We start from the raw sequence: 21,646 nt of genomic DNA on the forward strand, positions 1-21,646 counted from the left end.
CCACCTCACAAACTCCAAGCTAAACATGTAGAGTCAGACACTTAATAACACTCAAATCGAAAAGAAACCACAATTAAAATTATAAACTCTAACTGGTATCATCACTGCCTTGTGTGACATGTTTCTGAATTCTAAATGTAAAAGAATGTGGGTTTTTGGAGTCACCTTTAAAACTGACTTGTTAAAATCTGTTAGACTGTTTTCACCATCTCCTTATAGAATTTTATTGAGGATAGGTAATTTATTTTCCTATCCATTATTCCATTTGTTGTGCTATATGAGTTTATTGTCCATTTAGATCATTTCTGTGAAACATTGGACAACCTTGAGTAGTTTCAATGGCACATCATTCTCACATCGGAAAAGGATGCTTAAAACTCCTGAATGGCTTCAGTGGATGAAAATGTCACAAATAACAGTGGAGTCACCCTCGGTTATTGTGTCAGTAGCCGTCCTTGGTCATTGGCCCATATTTTAGATGTTGAAAACATGGACAACCACAGTGGAACATGAAAGCCAAGACCGATCGATCAAGAAGACTAAGTAGTAATTTTCTAAATTTTAAATGTTGTTCTTCCCTAGGCCCTTGGGCATCTCCAGTTGGAACCCAGCTGCCAATAAACAGAATCCTTGGTTCTTTGTTCAGTAGCTTTCCCACTCGCCCATTTAGTCCTCCTCGTGCCCCAAAGTTGTATCATGTCTCCTAGCTCCAAGTTCTTTTTTTATTTCTACTATATATCACCTTGTTTTGCCCTTCAGTCCAGTTTTATTGTAGTTGAGATACAGAAATTTCTCTTTTACAAGAAAAATAGAGGAGAGTGTAGTATCTTTCTTTTTTCTATGTTTAGTAAGCCATACAAGGGTGAGCTACATAGAATCAGGTGGGTACAAATAATTAAAAAGACAATTTTTAACTAAATACATTTTATGTGCCAGCACTAGGCTAATTATTTATAATGCATTTGCTAATCCCAGCAACATATCCTAAAACATAGCTGCTGTTTCTGTCTTTATTTTATGGATCAAAAATGCAAAGTGCAGAAAATAAAATGAGGGGCTGCTTACCGACCCCCTTGTTTTATCAATAAGAATAACTAAATGAGCTAGACGTAGGCTCTTGGCTCTGTTCAAGAAATTTGCATAGTGTTTCTTAAAACAAACCTTGTAATTAATAAACCTGACCTAGCCATCTGTCATCACAGAGTCATCGCTGTCCCTGACTTCCATATGTGCCTGGAGAAGCCGCCGCCTGGGACGGTTTTTAGTCACACACACACATTCTGTGTTTCTAACAGCTTCTGACCAGAACTAAGACAGATTTCCTCCTAAGTGTTTATTTTATTGAAGAAAGTGGTGTCATAGCATTGTTGATCTCATATTCCTGCTTTGTCCTTCAAAATGGAATTTTAGCTTTCAGAATTACTCTTTTTGCCAAAAGACATAAGGAACTGTGACATTTGTGCAGTATAAGTACTGCTGCACAAAAATTCAGCTGTCTCTTCTCCCTATTGGTGGTTCCTAAAAATTATGAGTGAAAATTTGAAGAGCTACTTCTCATTTCTCTCAATTTCTTTGTGTTCTTGTCTTTTAAATATTAGGATGAAAACTGCAACATTGTTCAGTAGTTCCTTTTTTTCTCTTCTAAATCTAATCTCAATTACTCTTAGATTCTCAGTTTCTGGATTGACTATAAGACGTTTAGTTAATCACAAATACATTTTAGGTTTTTTTTTTTAAATAAAAATACAGAACATATACAAATCCAGTTACAAACACTTTAAGTTTTAGAGACAGCTGTGTTGTTAGTTGAATTCCAGAACTTCTCATGCTGAGATGTAAACATCATGTCTTTATCCTTCGAATATTATGGGAGTGGCATAATGGGCAAGCGTTCAAAAGGCAACACTCCTAAATCTAATCATGTGAATTTAATCTTAAAATCCTTCCAGAGAATATTTAGTATTACAACTTAGTTTAACTTGCAGTTGATATTAATTTGTGGGACTTTTCAAGATAATATTCAGACAATGATATTTTGGGGATGGCTGGGGGTAGGTGGAGCGGTGGGGGGGAATGGAGACAACTGTACTTGAACGATAAAAAAATATTAAAAATAAAAAATGGTTTTACTTTTGAAAAGAACCGATAGGGAACTGCAGCAGTAGAGGGACATCTGCCCAGATAAATTATTTTCTGCCAAGGGAACAAATGGAAATAAGAATATAACTCTAAAAATGAGAGGTGACGCTACATGATATTACTTTAAATAATAAGAAAATTATGCATGCATATGAATACTTTCCTTTGCAAAATATCTTGAGAGACTAAAGGCTTATTTGAATGACATAATTGCTCAGAACATTTTGGGGAAATTCTCTAATTGCCTTAAGAACTAGCAGATTTTTGTGTAAATCTTTACTCTTTGAAAATGGATTTGACTCACAGTATGGTCAAAGGTCATGTGCAGGCTGGTTGGGTGATGAGACTCACTGGCATCACAGAGGACATGCTGGAAATATAAAGTAGTGAGACTCAAGACTCCGTTCATTGAGAAACTCCCAAACTAATTCTTGAACTATTGTGAAAGTGGTAATCCAGGGTGTTGTGAGCAAGGGAGGTGCCTTTTCAGTGGGGAGTGAGGTCACGGGATGGCACAGGCTCCCTCTGTTGTCCAGGAAGCTCTCTCCACTCCGCAGGTTCTCCTCCGAGTCCCTGATGCTGCTGAAACTGAGCCTTGCAGTTCTCTTTTGCTCCCTATCAACTCACTTTTGAGGCTGCATTTGGTGCCTTCTGAATCCCCAGGACATTTGGGGGCCTACAGCTGTCTCCAGTGCTGCGGACGGACTCAGCCTGGTGGCCCCTGTTCCATTCACACCTTGCTGGTTCCAGCTGAGATGAAAGCGGCTCTCTCCCCATAGAAGCTCCCGCCTCTGCGCTTCTTTAATGCTGCGAAGGTGATAGTGCTTCCCTCACACGGGGCGCATTCCTTCTGGAGCTGAGCTATATGGCTACGTATGGCATAAGCACAGCATTGTCCTCACAGACTTAACCCATGGGAACATTTTACATGTGCTGCAGCTGTTTTTTTAAATCAATTTTAACTTTGTTTAATAAATAAAGTGTTAAATGTACCACTAAAGCCCTTCCTACTCAGCCCCTCCCTTTCTCCTTCCTCCCTCCCTCCACAGAGGGAGTCACCCTCTGGAAACCTCTGGGTGTGGTTCTCATGCAAGTACAGGTCCATGATACCTTAAGCGAAACTCACAGACCCGGGCTGTTTTGGGATTGATTGTCCCGTTTTAGAATGGTAACGTGATTCCTGTGCTGTGCAGACCAGGCCGGCAGCAACTGGCCCGAAGCTCATGATCAAATATGCTGAGTTTCTACAGCAACTTGAATCAACATTCACACCCAGTGGGTTAAATACATGTTTTAAGTAGCTTGCCATCAGTTCAGTTGATGTTTTGCCACCAAAAGGGATTACTGTAAACTTCTAAATAAATTTGAGTGTTTTGAAATCTTAGATACAGAATTGTGGACATTAATTTACCTTTGAGACATATGTACAGACTCTTAATTCTGTTTTTCCATTTGTTGATTTGCTCATTTTTGCTTTTATCACAGCTACTTCTCTCCCACTTGCATTATTTTTCTTTTCCTGATTTCTTGAGTTGACTTAGTTTATGCATTTTATTTCTTCTTTCATAATGAAGGACTTTAAGGCTGTGCTTGTACTTTCTGAATAGAGTTTTGGTTTATCTCATATGTCTTTCTAGTAGTGTTCTCATTTTTATGGTTTATAAAATAATCTCATTGTATTATAGAAATCTCTCAATGCCTGTGTGTGTACTCAGTACAGAGGCCTACAAGTTCAAGGTGTCAGGATATTTTTAAGCTCTAGTCAATGATTTCTAGTGTCACTGCATTGTGGATTCAGTGTTTACGAAATGTGGTCTTAACATAATGACCAATTTTTAAAATGAAAAAGCTTATTATAACTGATTTTTTTAATGAGTGGTATCTTTTCAAATATGTTTATTTAACTATGTTTCTACTATTCAAAAATTTCTCAGTCTCTTTTGTTAGAATTGCTTACAGAGTTCACCACGCACTTAAGAAAACAACCACCAGTCTCTGCTTTGTAGCTTTATTTCTCAGGTTGATTAAAAGCAAAGTTATGTAGGCATTTACCTATTCTACCTTACCTTGCTCCAAGTATTGACTAAAAATTTTCAAATAGTAAATCTAAACTCCAGGGATTAAAAACTCACTACTAATAAAGCTGTTTTAAAATGATAGCCTTAGCCAAAGCAAAAAAGAAAAAAAATTCAATTTTTAAAACAGTGGCATTATTGAGAAAAGCATCTCTTTTTTGTTCCTTTTTTTACCCAGGGCACATAACCGATAGCCTTGGCATCAGAGGGCAGCACGATTTGTAAAGAGAGATCTCATTACCTTGTTCATGACCATACATCATACAGTTCATGTTACGTTACCCAAAAGTCCCAGTGCTCGATTAGGAGCAATGGTGGAAATACGTGTACCATACTCAGTGGAGACCTCCTCTGTCCATGCCCCCAAATTCTCCCTCCAGTCTTCACTTTCTTGCTTTGACTTTGGCTGGGTCCTATCCATTTTCAGATGCTGGGTTTCTTCCAGAGCAAAAATTATCTTTGGGGAAACCGTTATTGACCAATGAGATGAAATATAGAAGCCATTTTGACCTCCCATAGAAAGTATTAAGGCATTGTCATGTAGGCACTAGTTACTGTAATTATAAGATGGAAAGGAAACAATATAAAGTGGTGGTATATCAGGTTTTCATGCTTTGATCTCATTTTCATTTGAAAAAAATTTTTTGGAGGTAGTCATGTTACCTCACTTTGGTTTCTTTTAGTCATCCTGTTCCTCCCAGGAGAAGTTGCATCAGTTACCATACCAACCAACGCCAGATGAATTACACTTCTTATCGAAACATTTTTGTACGACCGAGAGCATCGCTGCAGAGAACAGATGCAGGAACTCGCCCATGCGCCCCCGTTCCCGAAGTCTGAGGTGTGTAGACCTGATTGAAAAATGTACTTAATTGGATTATCTCTTTCCAGCCATTTCAAGGGAAGACTTTGGGTCCTGTAATTCATGTATATGTACATTGATTTGTGAACTACTATAAATATAATGTGATTTTTTCATCTACACAGGATATTGTTAATTACCATAGCAAGGTATCTTATTGTTTTTCTTTTAAATTCTTACAGTTTACGAATTGCTAGCATGTCAGTAATCAGTGGACTAAATGGTCCATCTATAAAAACGTCTAACCATTGCAGATGTCAAGGCAGTCTAATCATGGTTCAGAAGCAGTTCATACTTTAAGAAGAAGTCGGGCTGTTAGGGGAGGGACAGCACATTTGGATTCACACGTGGAATTTAGATTCCACATTAGAAAAGTCCTCCCAGAGCTTTCAGTATTTTCCCATCATAAGTTGTACTTTCTCCAGGAGTTTGAACAAACTCTTAGCAGTTTATATCCCTTGAATTTTGTGGATGCCAAACATAGTTCATTTGACAGTGAGTAAAGCCAGTTTTTTTTACCCTGTTCTAGAAGTACTATAGATCACAGTTTGAGTCTTCAGGAAGCAGACGGTGTAGCGGAGATCAGGAGGTTTACGAGGGAGTGCCCCGGATTCGCACCTGCAAGAGGGTGGGCGAAGCAGCAGTAGGCTGAGAGAGGATTCCAGCTGCCATACAGGCCCAGGGGCTATAGTGACCCCACAGGGAGCTCTGGGAATGACAGGACCCATCAGAGTTGCCCTCCAGGGCAAATTGCCCTTCCTATGTATCTGTACGGTCACCGGATATAGTGCCGTTGGAAGGACTTGGCCTTGGGCAAGGTAACTCTGCAGCTGAGGCCATCTTTGAAGGGACTGAAAGCTGAAGGCTTCTGCAGTCCCAGCAGCTGGGCCAGCAGTTCCTTCTCTGCGTGGGGATTGGCGTGGATCGGCGGGGATCGGCGCAATCTGCCTGTGGGTCACCACGGGACAGGAGCTTGGTGGTATAGAATGGGTGTGCTTTGATATATTACATTTTTTTTTTACAAAATACTTTGTTAGGTGTGCAGTTAAATATTAAAGTTTACTGGGAAGGGCTTTTCATTTTTTACCCTTCTTATTTAGTACTATAAACTGATGGTAAATATAGCCACACTTGGTAATTGTAGGATGTGTTAGATTACTTGGAGATATGGAATAAAAGGCCAGTGTTTATTAAATGACATTGTATTTTACTATACAGGGGCCCTTTAGGTTTTATGGAAGGAGATTCCAGGATATCTGGTGCAAACTGTCTCCTCCCAGGAATACAAATACTTACTCTGACGTTGCACAACTGCATACCACTGAGAAGGAACACACACCCAGCACTGAAATAAAGAAAAGTGAACGGTGGTTGTGTGCCTGTTCCCCACCGTGCCCAGCCCTACCTCAGCGTCCCAAATAAATATTTGTTAGGCTAGAAAATGGATTTCGGTGGCGACACCTGTGCCACTGAGGGCTCCTAATCCTCCGAGGGGGCCATGGCAGAGCGCAGGTGTGCAGTAGAAGTGTGAAATTACACACTTCAGCATGTGCTTGATGCTGTTTCTGTAGCCACCCTATTTCTCGTGCAGTCCATTAGCTGGTTTCTAGAACCAGTGCCCAAGTGCATGCTACATACAGAGTATCAGCTCGATTTAAGAACATTTTCTGAACCAGTAATACAGTGCAGCTATAATTAATTTGTGGTATTCCACTTCTTGAGCTTTCTTTTTGAATCCTCTTGAGGGTGTCTGTACGTTTTGGGGTAGGTATGTGTGTACTAATGACTGATTTTGTAGTTTACTGCCTAATATGTTTATTTTTTTTTACAAAGATTGTATTGTAGTTTTGATGCAACCAATTGTTTATAAATAAAAGGCTTATTTTCATTTCACGCTGTGGCAAGTTTAAAAGGGTAATTTGCTTTGCTTGCAGCCCCGGCCGTTCTCCCACCTGCTGTGACCATGAAATAATTATGATGAACCATGTCTACAAAGAAAGGTTCCCCAAGGTAATGAGTTGAACTGAAGATGCCTAGCACTGAAACCAACAGGCAACGTGGGCTTAATGTCTGCAGGCGGTTTTAAGGGATGTAATGGTTCAGTCTAGAAATGACTTGCACAAAACAGCACAGCCTTCTTAGAGAGAGAAAATCACTAAACGTGTTTTTAAACTGCTGAGAGCTAGCAGTGTTCACCACACTCTGCGTGCTGAACTGGCCCTCACGTGAGTCCTGCTGCCGCTGGGTGGGCCTGGTGTGGTCCCAAGGGAGTTGAGGTCCCTAGGGAGTCGGCTTTGAGAGGCCTCTCCACCTTTGTGCTTCCCGTGCCCATGTTCCTCAGAAGCCTGGTATGTCATGAAAACCATTTTTTAAAACCTAGTTTTTCTTTTTTATGACTTTTTCTTTCTTTAGCAATTAGGTATCTGACCTTGTTACTTTAGAAGGGAAGGTGCAGGTACAATGTTCCCCATTAGATTGGCAAAAGGAGTGTAAACCAGGCCAGAGAGGACCAGGCAAAGGGTTGTCACCAGGCACCTTGGCTGCAGGGGACTGCCATCCGATAGTCCCTGTCACCTCGTGTCCACAGCCTTTCCACCCCAGTGTCCCTACATGTGGCAGAAGGCGATTTCTCTGTTTTGTTCCTCTCCCCGCTCTCCCACCTCTATAGCCCTGGGAAGGAGAACAAGAGGAAATCTTTGGTTTCATAAATCAGTAGTAGAGTGCTTATTATTTGTAATGAAGCCAACATCGATGTCATTGATTAAAGCCATTTCAGCTATTTATCACATGTCCCCTGTTCACCAGGGGAGCAGGTCCTGACTATACTAGTTAATACTTGTTGGGACTTCAGAGGGGAGCAGCAGGCGGAGGGAAACTCCCTGAGTATTATGCAATCAATGGGAGCAAGGAATATTGACGAGGCACTAGGGGAATCACAGGGAAGGGAAGGAAAGCTGGAAGGGAAATGTTGGAGTTATGTTCCCAAGGGAATCCCCTGGCCTTTTGCACACATCCTGTAGCTCTTTGAGAAAAGGATCAAGGAGGTGTGAGATGCTTGTTCCTCGCACGTGAAGAGGGGGCCAACAGAACCACCTATCGGCCTGTCCTGCGTTTTGAGTAGGTAGAAACAGAGCTGTCTGGTATTTTTGACAACCTGTTTAAAAGAGCTCAGGATCTGAAGTGAAAGCATAGCCATTCACAGGTGGTGAGTTATCTGCAGAAGGTTACAGGGACCACTTGCCATGTGATAGGGCATAGGAAAAAATAACCATCGCCCTAGGATGTTCGGTTTCCCTGGCACACCTCAAATTTTTCTTCCACATGGTGTGACTTCTTCTCAAGTCTACCCAAGTAGACTTTACTTTTCAGAGCAGTTTTCAGCTCACAGCAAAACTGAGCAGAAAGTAAAGTTCCCAAATACTCCCTCACTGCACGCATGCATAACCCCTCCCATCACCATTCCCCGCCAGAGCGGTCCATGTGTTATGATCCACGAACCTACCCTGACACATCGTCAGCACCCCAAGGTCACACTTTACATTAGGGTTCACTGTTGGTGCTGTACATTCTGTCAGTTTTGAGGGATAGGTAATGACATGTATATATCAGTACAGAATGAAGAAGGGAGGCTTCTTTTAAATGTAACTTCTAAAACTATATTTAATAACTGTAGAGGTTTCTGAAAAATGCAAGGCCAATGTGATGATTGGATTGAGCAGATGTATGTTTCCTTGCGTTACATCTGTGTGTGCACATCTTCTCTAAACAGGCGACAGCTCAGATGGAAGAACGTCTGAAGGACATCATCACCAGCTACTCTCCTGACCACGTTCTTCCCCTCGCCGACGGGGTGCTGAGTTTCACCCACCATCAGATTATTGAACTGGCTCGAGATTGCTTGGATAAATCCCACCAGGGTCTCATCACCTCACGATACTTCCTTGAATTACAGCACAAATTAGATAAGTTGCTACAGGAGGTAAGGGCCATGCAGCATATGAAGTTTTCTGATTTGTTTTGCTTTTTCCCTGGGGAAAAAAAGAGAAAAATGTTATGAGAGCATTTGCATAACATGTTTTAACTATCAGATGGAGTTCATATTCCAGGGAAGCAAAGAAGAAGATGGGGTGGGTGGGGGAACTGATTGCTACTTGCTATAAATTGATTCTGGTCGTCATTTATAGTAAAGAAAGTTAATGTAATAACCTTTCCAGGATCCCTGGGACCCACCAATCTATGGCTCTAGGATAAGTAGATTGTGGAGGATTTTGAAGCAGTGATTCCATGCCCACTCTCCACCCTTGCCCCTTAGCCATAAAGTTATAAATTGCCTGAGTGTCTGTACTATTTCCTGACTCTGTCTAGTTCCAATGTCTAGAAAAGCTAAATGGAAAATGGCTGGCTTCTTCCAGGCTGTGTGTCCTATTAATTAGCCTGATTGTGGTATTGGGTGGTAAAGGCAACTTACATTTTCATTAGTGTCAGTTCTTCTTCTCACAAAATACCCAGTTCCTGAAATGACAGGCAAACAGAGGCCTTCTCTGGGTCTAACTCCTGATAATATCCAGGACAGGAAGGGAGTGTAGTGTGCGTGGCGTGGAATTAGTATATAATGTTGCTATTCTGATTATAATTGATAAGCCACAGCCTACAAGTAAAACCTATTTAGCCTATATACTTGGGTGCATTATATTTCTGTACCTCATAGGGAATAAATTATGCCCATGTAAACATAATTGAGGATGGTTTCCTATAAGCATGGTATGTGAATAATTACATGGAACTGAAGGAAAATATTAACATCCTAGTTATTAGAAATCTATCTGTCCTTGCTCCTGCCGAATTTGGTTGCAGCGAGATGAAAACATCCCTCCCTGGGGTCGTCCCTTCTAAATCTCCCCGCGGCGTCTCCTCGTCTCTGTCCCCGTCTCTCACATTTCAACCTGTTGCAGTCCTACTAAGGCATCTCAGACTGTCTTTGGGGGCAAACACATTGTTTTATTTTTTGTTGTTAATTTCCAATTTGACATGGGCCAGTTCTCCTATAAATCAAATTGAAAATTAATTTACAGGAAAACGATCATGAGTTTGGGTGTTCCAGCATGTGGCACGGCTGTGAGAGTTGCTAAATGCTCATTCGCAATAAGCATGTTGATCTCATCACACGCTGACAGCTGTCCGTGGACGGCTTCCAGTCTCCAGGCCACCCTTTGAGTGGCACTGCTCCAGAGCCTGACATCCATGTGCACAGAGACGCTGTCTGCCGTGTCACACGACACGGATAAAGCACGATGCATGGAGGACTCAGCCCACATGTGTTCAGTCAATGGCTCTGACTCCCTCCCACTAACTCCCTGAGGAGGTCAACTCTCCCCACCCATTCTGTAACCAGGCTGAGGCCCTCATCCTCCCCGATCTGCCCCGTTCCAGTCCTAACCTGTGCCACTGAAGAGCATCTCTCTAACCTCCTTCAATGGCTCCTTCCCGCCTGCAAGTACAAACCTTCACGTGGCCTGTGTCATGCTCTTCCTCCCAACACATTCAACCACAGTCCACCGAGGTGGTCTGTTTGGGGGCCTCACTTTGCCAGCACACAGCAGGCTCCTTCGGGGACAAGGGTCCCCCCAAATCATCTCTAAATCCCTGGCACCTCGCTTCACGTGTGCTGTTTATCGGACTCCTCAGTAAGTGGGAGGGAGAAGATGCATGTGTATTCACGCCAAATATTCGATCTGTTAGATTTGTTGTCAAGTAACCTAATTCTGTTGTTTCAATTAAATCAACTTCTGGAAAGTACAGGAAACACTATGCATATTCCTTTTTATGAGAATACCTTGAAAATTATATTTGGTAAATGGAGCTTTATTTATTCGTTAATTATTTATTGTTGTTTATTCTATTCCAGTTGTCTCAATTTCCCCCTTTTCCCTTTGCCCAGCTCACCTCCCACTGCCCCAGTCCATCCCCACCCTGTCGTCCATGTCCATGGTCATTCACACGTTGTCTTTGACTACTCCCTTCCCCCTTCTTTGCACCATCTCCCCCCTCCCCTGCTTCCTCTGGCAGCGGTCAGTCTGCTCCCTGTTTTTGTGTCTCTGGTTCTGTTTTTTGCTCGTTAGTTTATTTTATTCATTAGATTCCTCTTGTAAGTGAGATCACATGGTTTTTGTCTTTTACTGACTGGCTTATTTCACTTACCGTAATAGTAAATAGAGTGTTTTTAACAGAAGAGGCAGGTGAGAGAGGCACTTTGGTCAGCCTCTGTGGGACGCTTTTCTGGGCTCCACAGTTCTGTGCCAGGAGATTCTCATAATTACGGTTTAGTCCTTTTGTCCATTCCTTCATGGGTAGTCCCTGGGAAGGCTACAGTTCATATAAAAAGCTCCTTACATTGAAATCTCCCACTTAATTTTGTTTCTGTATGAGAGACTTGACAGATTGTTTCATAGCAATTAAAACAAAATCTTAGGGCTTTAAAAATCATTGGAATGGACCAATATAATACATTAAAAAAATACTGATTTTTAGAAACCTTTCTTTTTGAAGGGCAGAAAAGTAGGACTACTTGTGGCTTAAAGCGCATTGTTGGGTATGAATATTTTCTCGTTTATCTTCACAGATAAACATTTCCTTCAGTCCTTCTGTGACAATCAAAACTATTCTCAGAATCACATTCACAGTGTCCTTTCAGAATTTGGATCTAAACGGTCACAGGGGAACTCACCCCTTTGGATAGAGTGGAATTGTGGGAACTTGCTTTGTCTTTCCCGGGATGCAACTGTTGTCAGTTCCCAGCGGTGACGCCGTGTGCCTGTCCGGCTTGCCTCCCGGCCGCCTTCCCATTGTCTGGCTTTTGCATAGCCTGGCAAGGGCGCCCTGAGGTTTGGAGAGCTTGATTTAACTGATGCCATTTAAAGTGCTGACGTCTAGGTCACTTCTCCAGGAATGCTTTTATGTCTTCATTCTATTTTTCACTGGAGTGTATTTAGCAAAAGAAAATAAAATACATGGGAAGCTATAACCTACCTTCAAATCTGGGTCTCAGCATTTTTTTATAGCAGTCAACACTGAAAATATAAACACAGGGTATCAATGAGTATTGGAGCTTACTGTTGGCAGCCAAGAAAATATTACTCTTCTCATGCTGTGTGTATGATTTGGTTTGGAGTTATTTTAAGAAAGCCTCCCCCTGTTATTCCCCAATAATGTTAGTAGATAAAATATTATCTGAGTTAATATAACCATTGCTTTGGCCTTATTTATAGCTGATGATTCTTAGAAGTAAGACATAAGAAGGAACACATCATTATTACAGTTTTTTAACTGGAATTTGTATAATGTAAACTGACTTAAAAAAATTTTTTTTGAGGATTGAACGTGGGCCTGTGAACCAAAGGATCATGGTTTGATTCCCAGTCATGGCACATGCCTGGGTTGCAGGCCAGTTCCCAGCAGGGGACGCACGAGAGGCAACCATACATTGATATTTCTCTCCCTCTCTCCTTCCCTTCCCCTCTAAAGATAAGTAAATAAGATCATAAATAAAATAAAAATTGAAATAAACAGTAAAAAATGTCTTTGAGGTACAGAGTTCTTGTTTCTCTTTGATGAGACCACTAAAATATGTGCAGTCTTTAAAATTTTTTTTTACATTTTTGAATTCATAAATCAGTAATTATTACAGTACAAGAAAATTCAGGATCTAGCCCCAATTGTCAGTCAAGAAGTTACTTGGAGATTTTTTCTTTTATCTTTCAGGTTTTCTGTTTAGTTTTGATTAGGGATAAATTATAAAGAGGGCACATAACCATATTTCCTGGCATTCATTATATCTTCAAAAATCATTTTATTGTAAAATGAAAATTGGAAAGAAAACTTAAAAACAGTGTAAATATTATGTATATCTCCCTATATATGTTTGAGCATCCTTGCTGGTTACTGGGACCTGTAGTTGTAGTTACTAGTTGGTTCATTTTGAATACATTCTATTTTAAAATTATTCACCAATGGTCATTTTTTCTTTTTTTTTGCCTATTAAATGATAACTATTTTGATTTTGGTTATACGTGGTTTTATACCTAAAATATATTTTAGAATGTTGCCTTTAATTCGATGGCTTAAATTCAGTAGTTATGTTACTGCTAAATATTACCATTTTCCAAATGTAATCAGTCTTTTTATGAGAAGGCTGATTCTTATTTGAATAAAGACCTTAAAGAATGATTTTTAAGTGTTTATTACCATGTCTGTGAAATTATATTCTCTTGTACCAGCATCACTGTGATTTTTTTAACCCTGAGAGGAAAGTAAATCATAAAAATTTAAAAATTTAAAAAGCCTAAAAGTAAGCATGCATACAATTTTACATTTCAACTTTTAAAACTTTGGTTTTAGGTCTGCTTTGACACGGATTTACCTCGTTTCTTCAAGAAAATATTGGAAATTAAAAGAGGTCTTAATAAACTGAGTTTCGTTCTTAGGACATTTGTTGTGCTTAGATTTCACATTTAGGCAACATACAAAGTAAAATTTTAAGACTTTAAGTTAAATTTCATTCAGTTGTGTGCCTCATTATTGCTCACTCAACATGTGAAATGAAAATCATATATACGTATCCAAGTTTAAACATCATCCACCTAACATTTGAGAAGAGTAATGCACACTTCGTATGTGTTATGAAGTAACTAATTTATAGGCTGAACATATTGTGTATGTAAAACGTCTTTCATGAACGTGTTACACACCCATCTTGTGGGGAACAAGTGCAGCCTTCCCTCCGTGGCCATTTCGCGCGTGTAAGACGCCACGTCGGGAAAGTCAAGTTTCCTCAGCAGCTGCCCACTCTGTGTGTACTTTGTACTTAATGTGTCATCAACTTGAAATCTTTCATTCATGGTTCCCACTAGGAGCCCTAACATTTGAATTTTTAACAGATAATAAGTCAAAGTTTTGCAATTAAAATGTAGCTAATAGAGCCATTTTGTTGATATAGAAGTTTAATAGTGTCCAATTTATGCAGAGGTAATGTCCGCTTATCAATCTTTTAAAAGTATTTTCTGAATCACTTAAAATGTTTGAATATTTGCAATTATCTAATTAGCATGCTTTGCTGACTTTCTGTTCTGTTTAATGGAGCAACTCTGCATCATCATTCTTTCCATCGCTCTCTCATAGGCTCACGATCGTTCAGAAAGTGGCGAACTGGCTTTCATTAAGCAACTAGTCCGAAAGATCCTGATCGTCATTGCCCGCCCTGCTCGGCTACTGGAGTGCCTGGTAAGCCGCCCTTAGACGTGACTCCCTTACCTGTTGTTCGCGGTGGGAGAGCCATGACCTTCAAAACGCTCTAATTCCATCTGGCTTCAAAGACCAGGGCTAAACAGAAAGAGTCAGTGGGAACCAGAGCTGTGAATGTTTATGGTGCATCCGTGTGTGACCTCTGTTTTCTGGTTTTAAGGAAACATTCTGGGACCTGTGCTGCATTAAGTGATAGTCACATCACGTTCCAATCAAACTGAGCGGATGATGGTGACCTGTGCGCTTCACCACATCTCGGTGTGATTTTTGTCGTGGCTGAATTAAAGCACTTGCTGAGCCTCACCTCTTGGGTGTGGCCGAGGTGCGGAGAGGGAGGAGTCAGAGATATCATATACGGTGGCTTGTGATTATAATTAGTATTTGTTTTTAAATTGTGGCATGTTAGAACTATATTCTAGTCAGCAGCCCACTTGGAAGAATACAATGGGGCCTCATCCATACCTAAAGAAATGAGACTTTTAGAGAATACTTCATTTTATATATATATTTTTTGGTCAGTGATCATTTTTCTGTTTTAAGATTTGTGTTTAATGTAATTCTCACTGAGATTTTATTCAACACTGTGAAGAAATATGAAGCTTAAAACATAAGAATAGTTTTTAGAAGGGCTTAGCATACTACCAAAGCTCACTTTCAAATTGTACTAGCCATTAAAATACTTAATAACTCTATGTACAATGCAGCTTTTCAGAATCCGGCATACACACATATACATACATGGTTGTATTGCTGTGGTTTTGCCCTTATTTTAATTCATATCCATAGCTCTTTATAACAGTGACATGTTTACAGCTCCATAAAGATACACTAATACATAGTGAGACATGGTGGGGGAGAAATTTGAGGAGGAAGGTAGGGGATGGTGGGAGCAGGTGCTTTCGTCAATGGCCAGGAGCCACAGAACCACAGAATCAAAAGTACCATTTGGCGTTAAGCATCCCCGGTAAAGGGGGGGAAACACCCTGACGCCTCAGCAGAGGAGGAGGATTGGAGAATGCACGTTGGAGACAGACTTTTATTATTCTCCTTGTGTACCTTCTGAGTTCTGCACCACATGCTTATACCTCCTGCAGCGATTTAGTTGCGGGTGGGTAATACCGCTTCGTGTTGAAACCCATTTCTCTGAGCAGCAGCGGATAGGTGCAGAGGTCTTGCCTTGAAAGAGGAAATGAGTCTTTTACAGTAATCATTCCCAATCAGAAGAGAAAAAGTAAAAGCATAGCCTTTGAAAGACAGAAACGAGGGGTCTTAGAAGTAAATTTCAAGTGCTTCCAGAGTTGTTTAAAACTCAGGGGAAACTGGATTTTCGGAGTGTTAGGGTCCGCGTTTCCCACCAGTGGTCTTGTGCTTGTATTTCCAGGCCTGCCCCATCTGTGAGCATAGGTCTGTACCAAGGGCACTTTGGGCGTACTCAAGCTTCTTTGTTTTTAAATGGTCTTTCGAAAGTCTTTAAGTAATTGTCAGGTGAAACCCTGAGATTCCAAAATTGCCTACTTGGGATATTAATTAAAATAAGAAACAATCTGAGGGGAAAAATAACTGGGAAGTGTAACTGAAAATAGCAATTGTGTTTTAATCTGTGAGCATAATTGTGAATGACAGGAAGAGCCCATTCCCTAAATGTGCTATCAATTTTTTCAAATGACAGAAGTAATTGGAAGCACTGATTTTGCATTTTTCTTTCTTAACTGTCACATTATATGAATGTTTATCACTTACTTGTAGAGTTTACTGATAAAAAGTGATAATTTTGAGCTTTTCCTTTCTCATATTTTTGGACACCTCTTTACTGAGGGAGTTTCCTGCGAAACCTTGGACAAATGTGTTCTAACATTCCTTCTTTTGTGCGCAGCTATCTGTGCGGAGAGAGAAACTGAATCATTTAGATGCGGTTTTCAGATACTAAAACTCTGCTAAAAAGGCACAGTTAAAGACTGAGACCTGTTTATTTTCAGTAAGATGGATGTCTGAGGTGGAGATAGGACTTTCAAAGTTGTATTACAAAGAAATTGGAAATGGTTATTTTGTTTGGGTTACCGGGTACATAAATGTGTTGTCTTAGAAAAATGACTAGGCTTTGAATATGAGGGGAAATTACATACTTTTTGAAGCCATTTGCCTCCTTCTTGTGTAAATAACCCACAACCACGTATGTCCAGCAGTTGATTGTGAAGGGGACTACGTAATAAAACCTGAAACAGTTTGGGTCCAAGAAGTATCCATCTGTGTTTGTCTTCTGCTAGGAATTTGATCCTGAAGAATTTTACTACCTATTGGAAGCAGCAGAGGGCCATGCAAAAGAAGGACAGGGTATTAAAACTGACATTCCCAGGTACATCATTAGCCAGCTGGGGCTCAACAAGGATCCTCTGGAAGGTGAGTACCTTGGTTGGGCCCACCTTTTACTTGGTATGCGCCATGACCTCATAGGAGAACTTGTGACAAATCCACTTTTTCCTCAAGTTTTGGCTCTGTCTATTGCAAAGCCAAATTTGGGGACCAGCTGTGATTCGAAGTCCTGAGAAGCAAGTGAACACGCCCCATTTTGCAGTTACCTAGAGTACGGGGGCACCCTTGAAATGCTGGTGGCCTGGCAGCTGGGCAGCGCCAGCGTCCCAGAAGGGCTTTGGTTTCAGTCTTCTCGGAGTATTTTTCTTTTCTTGCAAAATTCAGTTGAGTTCTTCTCAAGGGTGCTTTTAATTTTGAAAATGTTGCTAAAGAAATTAATTATAATTGATATAAAAGTGACACATTTAAAGTAATTTGGGAGTAAGGTAACTAACGATAGATTACTTGAAATCAGGTACAGTGTTGATAGATGGGTTTGTTTGTTTGCTTGTTTGTTTTGCTGACTTGTCCCAAAAAGGTCATAATTACAGAAGAAAGCCAATGCAGGAAAATGTTTCTTAAAGCTTATGTAAGGATGTGTGGTTGATTCAAATTAAAAAAAAAAAACCAAACAGGTCTAATGCTATTAAATACAAAGAAGAGGAAGCACCCTCTTAGTGATTTTTTTTAAATGTAATATTGGAAAATAACTCCTCCCCTTCCTTTTCCGGCTCTTTATTGTTTGTAATAGTCATTTAAAACATTTAGGTTATGTATTGCCTAAAAAGGCTCAAAATCTGATCATAGACTTCTTCATTCAAAATTGTCTTCCTGGTACATTAAATTGAATTTGCAAACAGTGTTTGCCTTACTAAATTGTTTGTAATGACGGTAACGGTTAGCGCAGACATTTTTCCATCTGCAGCCAGGGAACCTGCTGCTCCCAGCCCTGGCCTCCTATTCCCCCTGCTTTGTCTGCACGCACGGCCATCGGATCTTTGCTTCCAGGGAAATGATGCGTGCATTCCTGGGAGATAACGCCAGAAAAATTCAGACTGCACTGAAAGCAACACCACAACAGATTCAGCACTTATCAGAGGCTGGTGGCTGCTTTTCTGAAAAGTTCCCTGGGGAGAGATTTTTCCCCATGGCTTGTAAATTACCATCTTTACCTTTTTGAATCACGAGTCTTCAGAAATGGTTTAAATCAATGAAATAAATAAAAAGGGCAGATGTTTAATGGTATTTAGATGAGTTTTAAAAATCTCTTCAGGCATTACAAAATGATGCCTCAGGTTCCTGCTTCAAAAGCTGACTCTTGGTTCCATTCCATTACTACCCACTGCTTACACATAATATGTATTTCCCAGATAATAGTTATTTAGCAGAAATTCTATTTAAAACAGAACCATTTTTTAATTTGTTTTTTTTATGAAAATAATTGGAGTGGGGGAGGCTGTCAAAGTACATTACAGTGACACTTCACGCTGGAAGAGTTAGGCGTGTGTCAGGCCTGAACTGCACACGGAGGGAGCCCCTCACAGCTTCCGTGCCTGCCTGTAAACACCACTGTAGGCCCATGTGGTGGGTGAGTAATCGGAGGCTCACTCAGATTCAAATGATGATGGCATTTGAATGACACCAAGGTGATGATGTACCTTCCCAGAGTCGAAAATAATTACCAGTGATCTTTGACAAGTTTTGATTTTCTTGATTCACCTTTAAGGATAGTTTTTAACCTATTTATAGCTTAAGGTGTGATCATTACAAACTCGGATCTACATTATCTCCCCCCTCTCCTTGTCTCCCTTGACACTAACGTACCTAAAGCCTGACTTTTGAAGGTCAGGAGTGAGAGTCTGGAGCAGGACTGCCCAGGACCGCAATCTGGCAGCCAGCATTACAGTTTGGGTGACCTTGACCATGCTATCAATGAGCCTGCTTGTGCCTCAGTGTTCTTTTCACAAAAGTGGAGTAATAGTAATCCCTATCCAGAGGGTGGTTTTCAGGGTCATATGAGTTTCTCTCTGTACCCAAGATGTAGTAATGCTTTTTAAATATGAGGTGCTGTTACCATTTTATTTAAACAATATTAAAATCCCCCCTTTTCTTGAAAGCCCCTCCAAACTGAATACATTTTGGTTCAGCTCCGTGTTTATAAATCTCAAGTGCTGGCCACAGAAGATGTTGACGGCATTTGAATGACACCAAGAAACCGTACACTGTGTACTGAGCTTATTTTTATTCTTAAATTCTCCCGACAGGTAAACTGGGGAAGTGAGTGTCAGTCTCCAGTTATTGTCGAATCTGGAGTTTATTTTTATTCAAAGACAACACTCTCTTATTGTTTTGCTTCATCTGTAATCTCTCCCCAAAGTGGTGAATGTATGTATAAGAGCATGAATACATAAAATAAGGGCCTAAGAAATTTTAGATGCATACAAAAATATATAATTAAAAACCGTAACCTTTATTATACATGTTCTTTTTCAAGCCTGAAAATACTAGAAAGTCCAGATTACTGGTGATCTTGCCCTATCAAAGTTTTGGAGAAAATTCCTTTATATTCTTTTCTTTAAATAAAACATGGGTTTTTATGTATAAAAAATCAAAACGAATTAGATTTGAGTCTTCAAGAATGCATTCCAGTGTGGGTTGAATAATTGGACGCCTTTATGTCTTTTAACTAGACGCCCAGTGTGATACTTAAGCTGGTGTCAAGCACGTGGCGCCCAGCCCAGGATTGACTACATGATAAATTCAACAATATTAAATAACCATCAATATCCAGTGAGCGCTCAATTTTTGTTGGTCAACATGCTAAGAGCTTCACATGCATTATCATAAATAATACTCATAGAAAGCTCTAAAAGATGCTGTTGTCCTCTTACAGGGTAGGAACCTGAGGTTAAAAGGTCACTAGTAAGTGCTGATAGTGGTGGTAACCCACGTCTTGTCTTGGCCACACCCTGCGTAAGCACTGCTATCACTTCCTTTCTGACAAAAGGCAAATTCTTAGTGTACTCGACGGACTGTGTCTTAGTGGATGTGAGGGAAGGGAAGAGGGGATGCTCTCTCCAGGTTGAGAGTCATCTCTGAGCTGTAGTGAGTGCTTCTTTGATACCTGTCAGAGCCGGGGAAGACTTGTCTCTCTCGGGTATCTGATTATAAGCAGTCGTTGACCCTCCCCAAACTGCTTCTGAGCTGTAGTGATTGTGTTAGCCAGTGAATCTTGCTAGAATAGAGGCCCAGCTCTCAAGTACCTATTTCTAGGTGTTCGTAAGGAATGAGCTTCCATGGGACTACACCAAGCTAAAAGTTTTTGCACAGCAAAGGAAGCCATCAACAAAATGAAAACGCAGCCCACTGAATGGGAGAACATATTGGCCAATGATACATCTGATAAGGGGTTAATATCCAAGTTTATAAAGCTCAACACCAAAAACATAAACCATCCAGTTTTTGAAAATGGACAAAGGACCTGGATAGACACTACTCCAGAGAGAACATACAGATGGCCATTAGGCATATGAGAAGCTCTTCTCCACCCCGCTTCCCCTCACCGCCCCCAGGCCCTCAAAGCAGCACCTGTGGGTGTCAGTATTACTGGAGCCCAGGCCGAAGCCTGTCCAGGGCTGGGGGAGGGGTGTGACTCCAGATCAGAATGTGAGGTCTTGGTCTGTGATTTAAGATGTTGCATCTAGAATCTTGAACTGTACGTGTAGTCTCTAGTGGAAAAATCAGAGCTCTGATTATTTTGTTTTTCCTGTGAAAATGTGGTTTCTTTTGTTTGTAACTTATGATAGTGAAACATTGTGGTGGGAGGAGAGGGGGTAGTCTGACCGCCAATGAGGGAAACACCAAGGATCTCCATCATTAAATGGTGGCATGCCCCTCGGAGAGGAAGGGAGGGAGGGAGGGAGGGAAGGCAGGAAGACGCTCGATGTCGCTAATCATCAGAGAAATTTGCAAATTAAAACCACAATGAGATAACAACTTATACCTGTCAGAATGGCCATCATCAGCAATCAATAAACAAGTGTCCTGGAGGGTGTGGAAAAAAGGGAACCCTCCTGCACTGTTGGTGGGAATGCAGACTGGTGCAGCCACTGTGGAAAACAGTATGGAGTTACCTCAAAAAATTAAAAATGGATCTGCCTTATGACCCAGTGATTTCACTTCCGGGAATATATTTGAAGAAACTGGAAACGCTAATTCAAAAGAATATATGCACCCCTATGTTCATAGCAGTGTAATTTACAACAACCAAGCTGCAGAAGCAGCCCAAGTGCCCATTAGTAGATGAGTGGCTAGAAAGAGCTGTGGTACATCTACACAGTGGAATACCACTGGGTCATAGAAAAAAACCGGAAAGCTTCCCATTGTGGCAACATGGATGGACCTGGAGAGCATTATGCTAAGTGAGATAAGTCAGAGAAAGACAGCTACCATAGGATCTCACTCATGTGTGGCATCTAATGAACAAAATAAACTAACAAACAAAATAGAAACAGACTCATAGATACAGAGAACAACAGATTGATAGCTGTGGGGCTGGGTGGAAAAGGTGAAGGGATTAAGCAAAAAAGGGAAAGAAAACCTCAGAGACACACATAGCAATATGGTGATTGCCAGAGGGAAAGGGGTGGGGGAGGTTAAATAGGGGTAAAGGGGAGCTAAATGGTGATCGAAGGAGACTTGACTGGTGAACACCCAGCGCAATATACAGATGATAAAATAAAGAAGTGAGGTTCCAGGGAAGGACTTGTAATGAACACTTTCTAAATGTCAGTTGTTGGCCCTTGCCATTTTGAATTTAAGATTTTCCCATGGGTTCATTGGAGCACAATACATTTTTTTTTTATATTGGAAAAATCATTTTTCCATTGTTTCACCATGGTACTCTTATCTAATTGCAGTTGCC

General features: G+C 40.7%; 1 protein-coding gene across 11 annotated transcripts in view; it reads left to right on the top strand.

Moving 5' to 3' along the window:
- MAST4 (microtubule associated serine/threonine kinase family member 4) overlaps positions 1–21,646 on the top strand; it is a 524,826-nt gene that overhangs the window by 456,693 nt on the left and 46,487 nt on the right. For all 11 annotated transcript variants that reach the window (XM_053657255.1, XM_037150788.2, XM_053657256.1 and 8 more), the window contains 5 exons: positions 4,898–5,055; positions 7,011–7,086; positions 8,846–9,055; positions 14,251–14,352; positions 16,638–16,770. In XM_053657255.1, coding sequence (XP_053513230.1) covers positions 4,898–5,055; positions 7,011–7,086; positions 8,846–9,055; positions 14,251–14,352; positions 16,638–16,770 — 679 coding nt within the window. The remainder of the gene's footprint in view (positions 1–4,897; positions 5,056–7,010; positions 7,087–8,845; positions 9,056–14,250; positions 14,353–16,637; positions 16,771–21,646) is intronic.

The sequence above is a fragment of the Artibeus jamaicensis genome, unplaced genomic scaffold (genome assembly GCF_021234435.1).
Source record: "Artibeus jamaicensis isolate MK-2021 breed Jamaican fruit bat unplaced genomic scaffold, CSHL_Jam_final scaffold_369, whole genome shotgun sequence".
NCBI classification, from domain to species: Eukaryota; Metazoa; Chordata; class Mammalia; order Chiroptera; family Phyllostomidae; genus Artibeus; species Artibeus jamaicensis.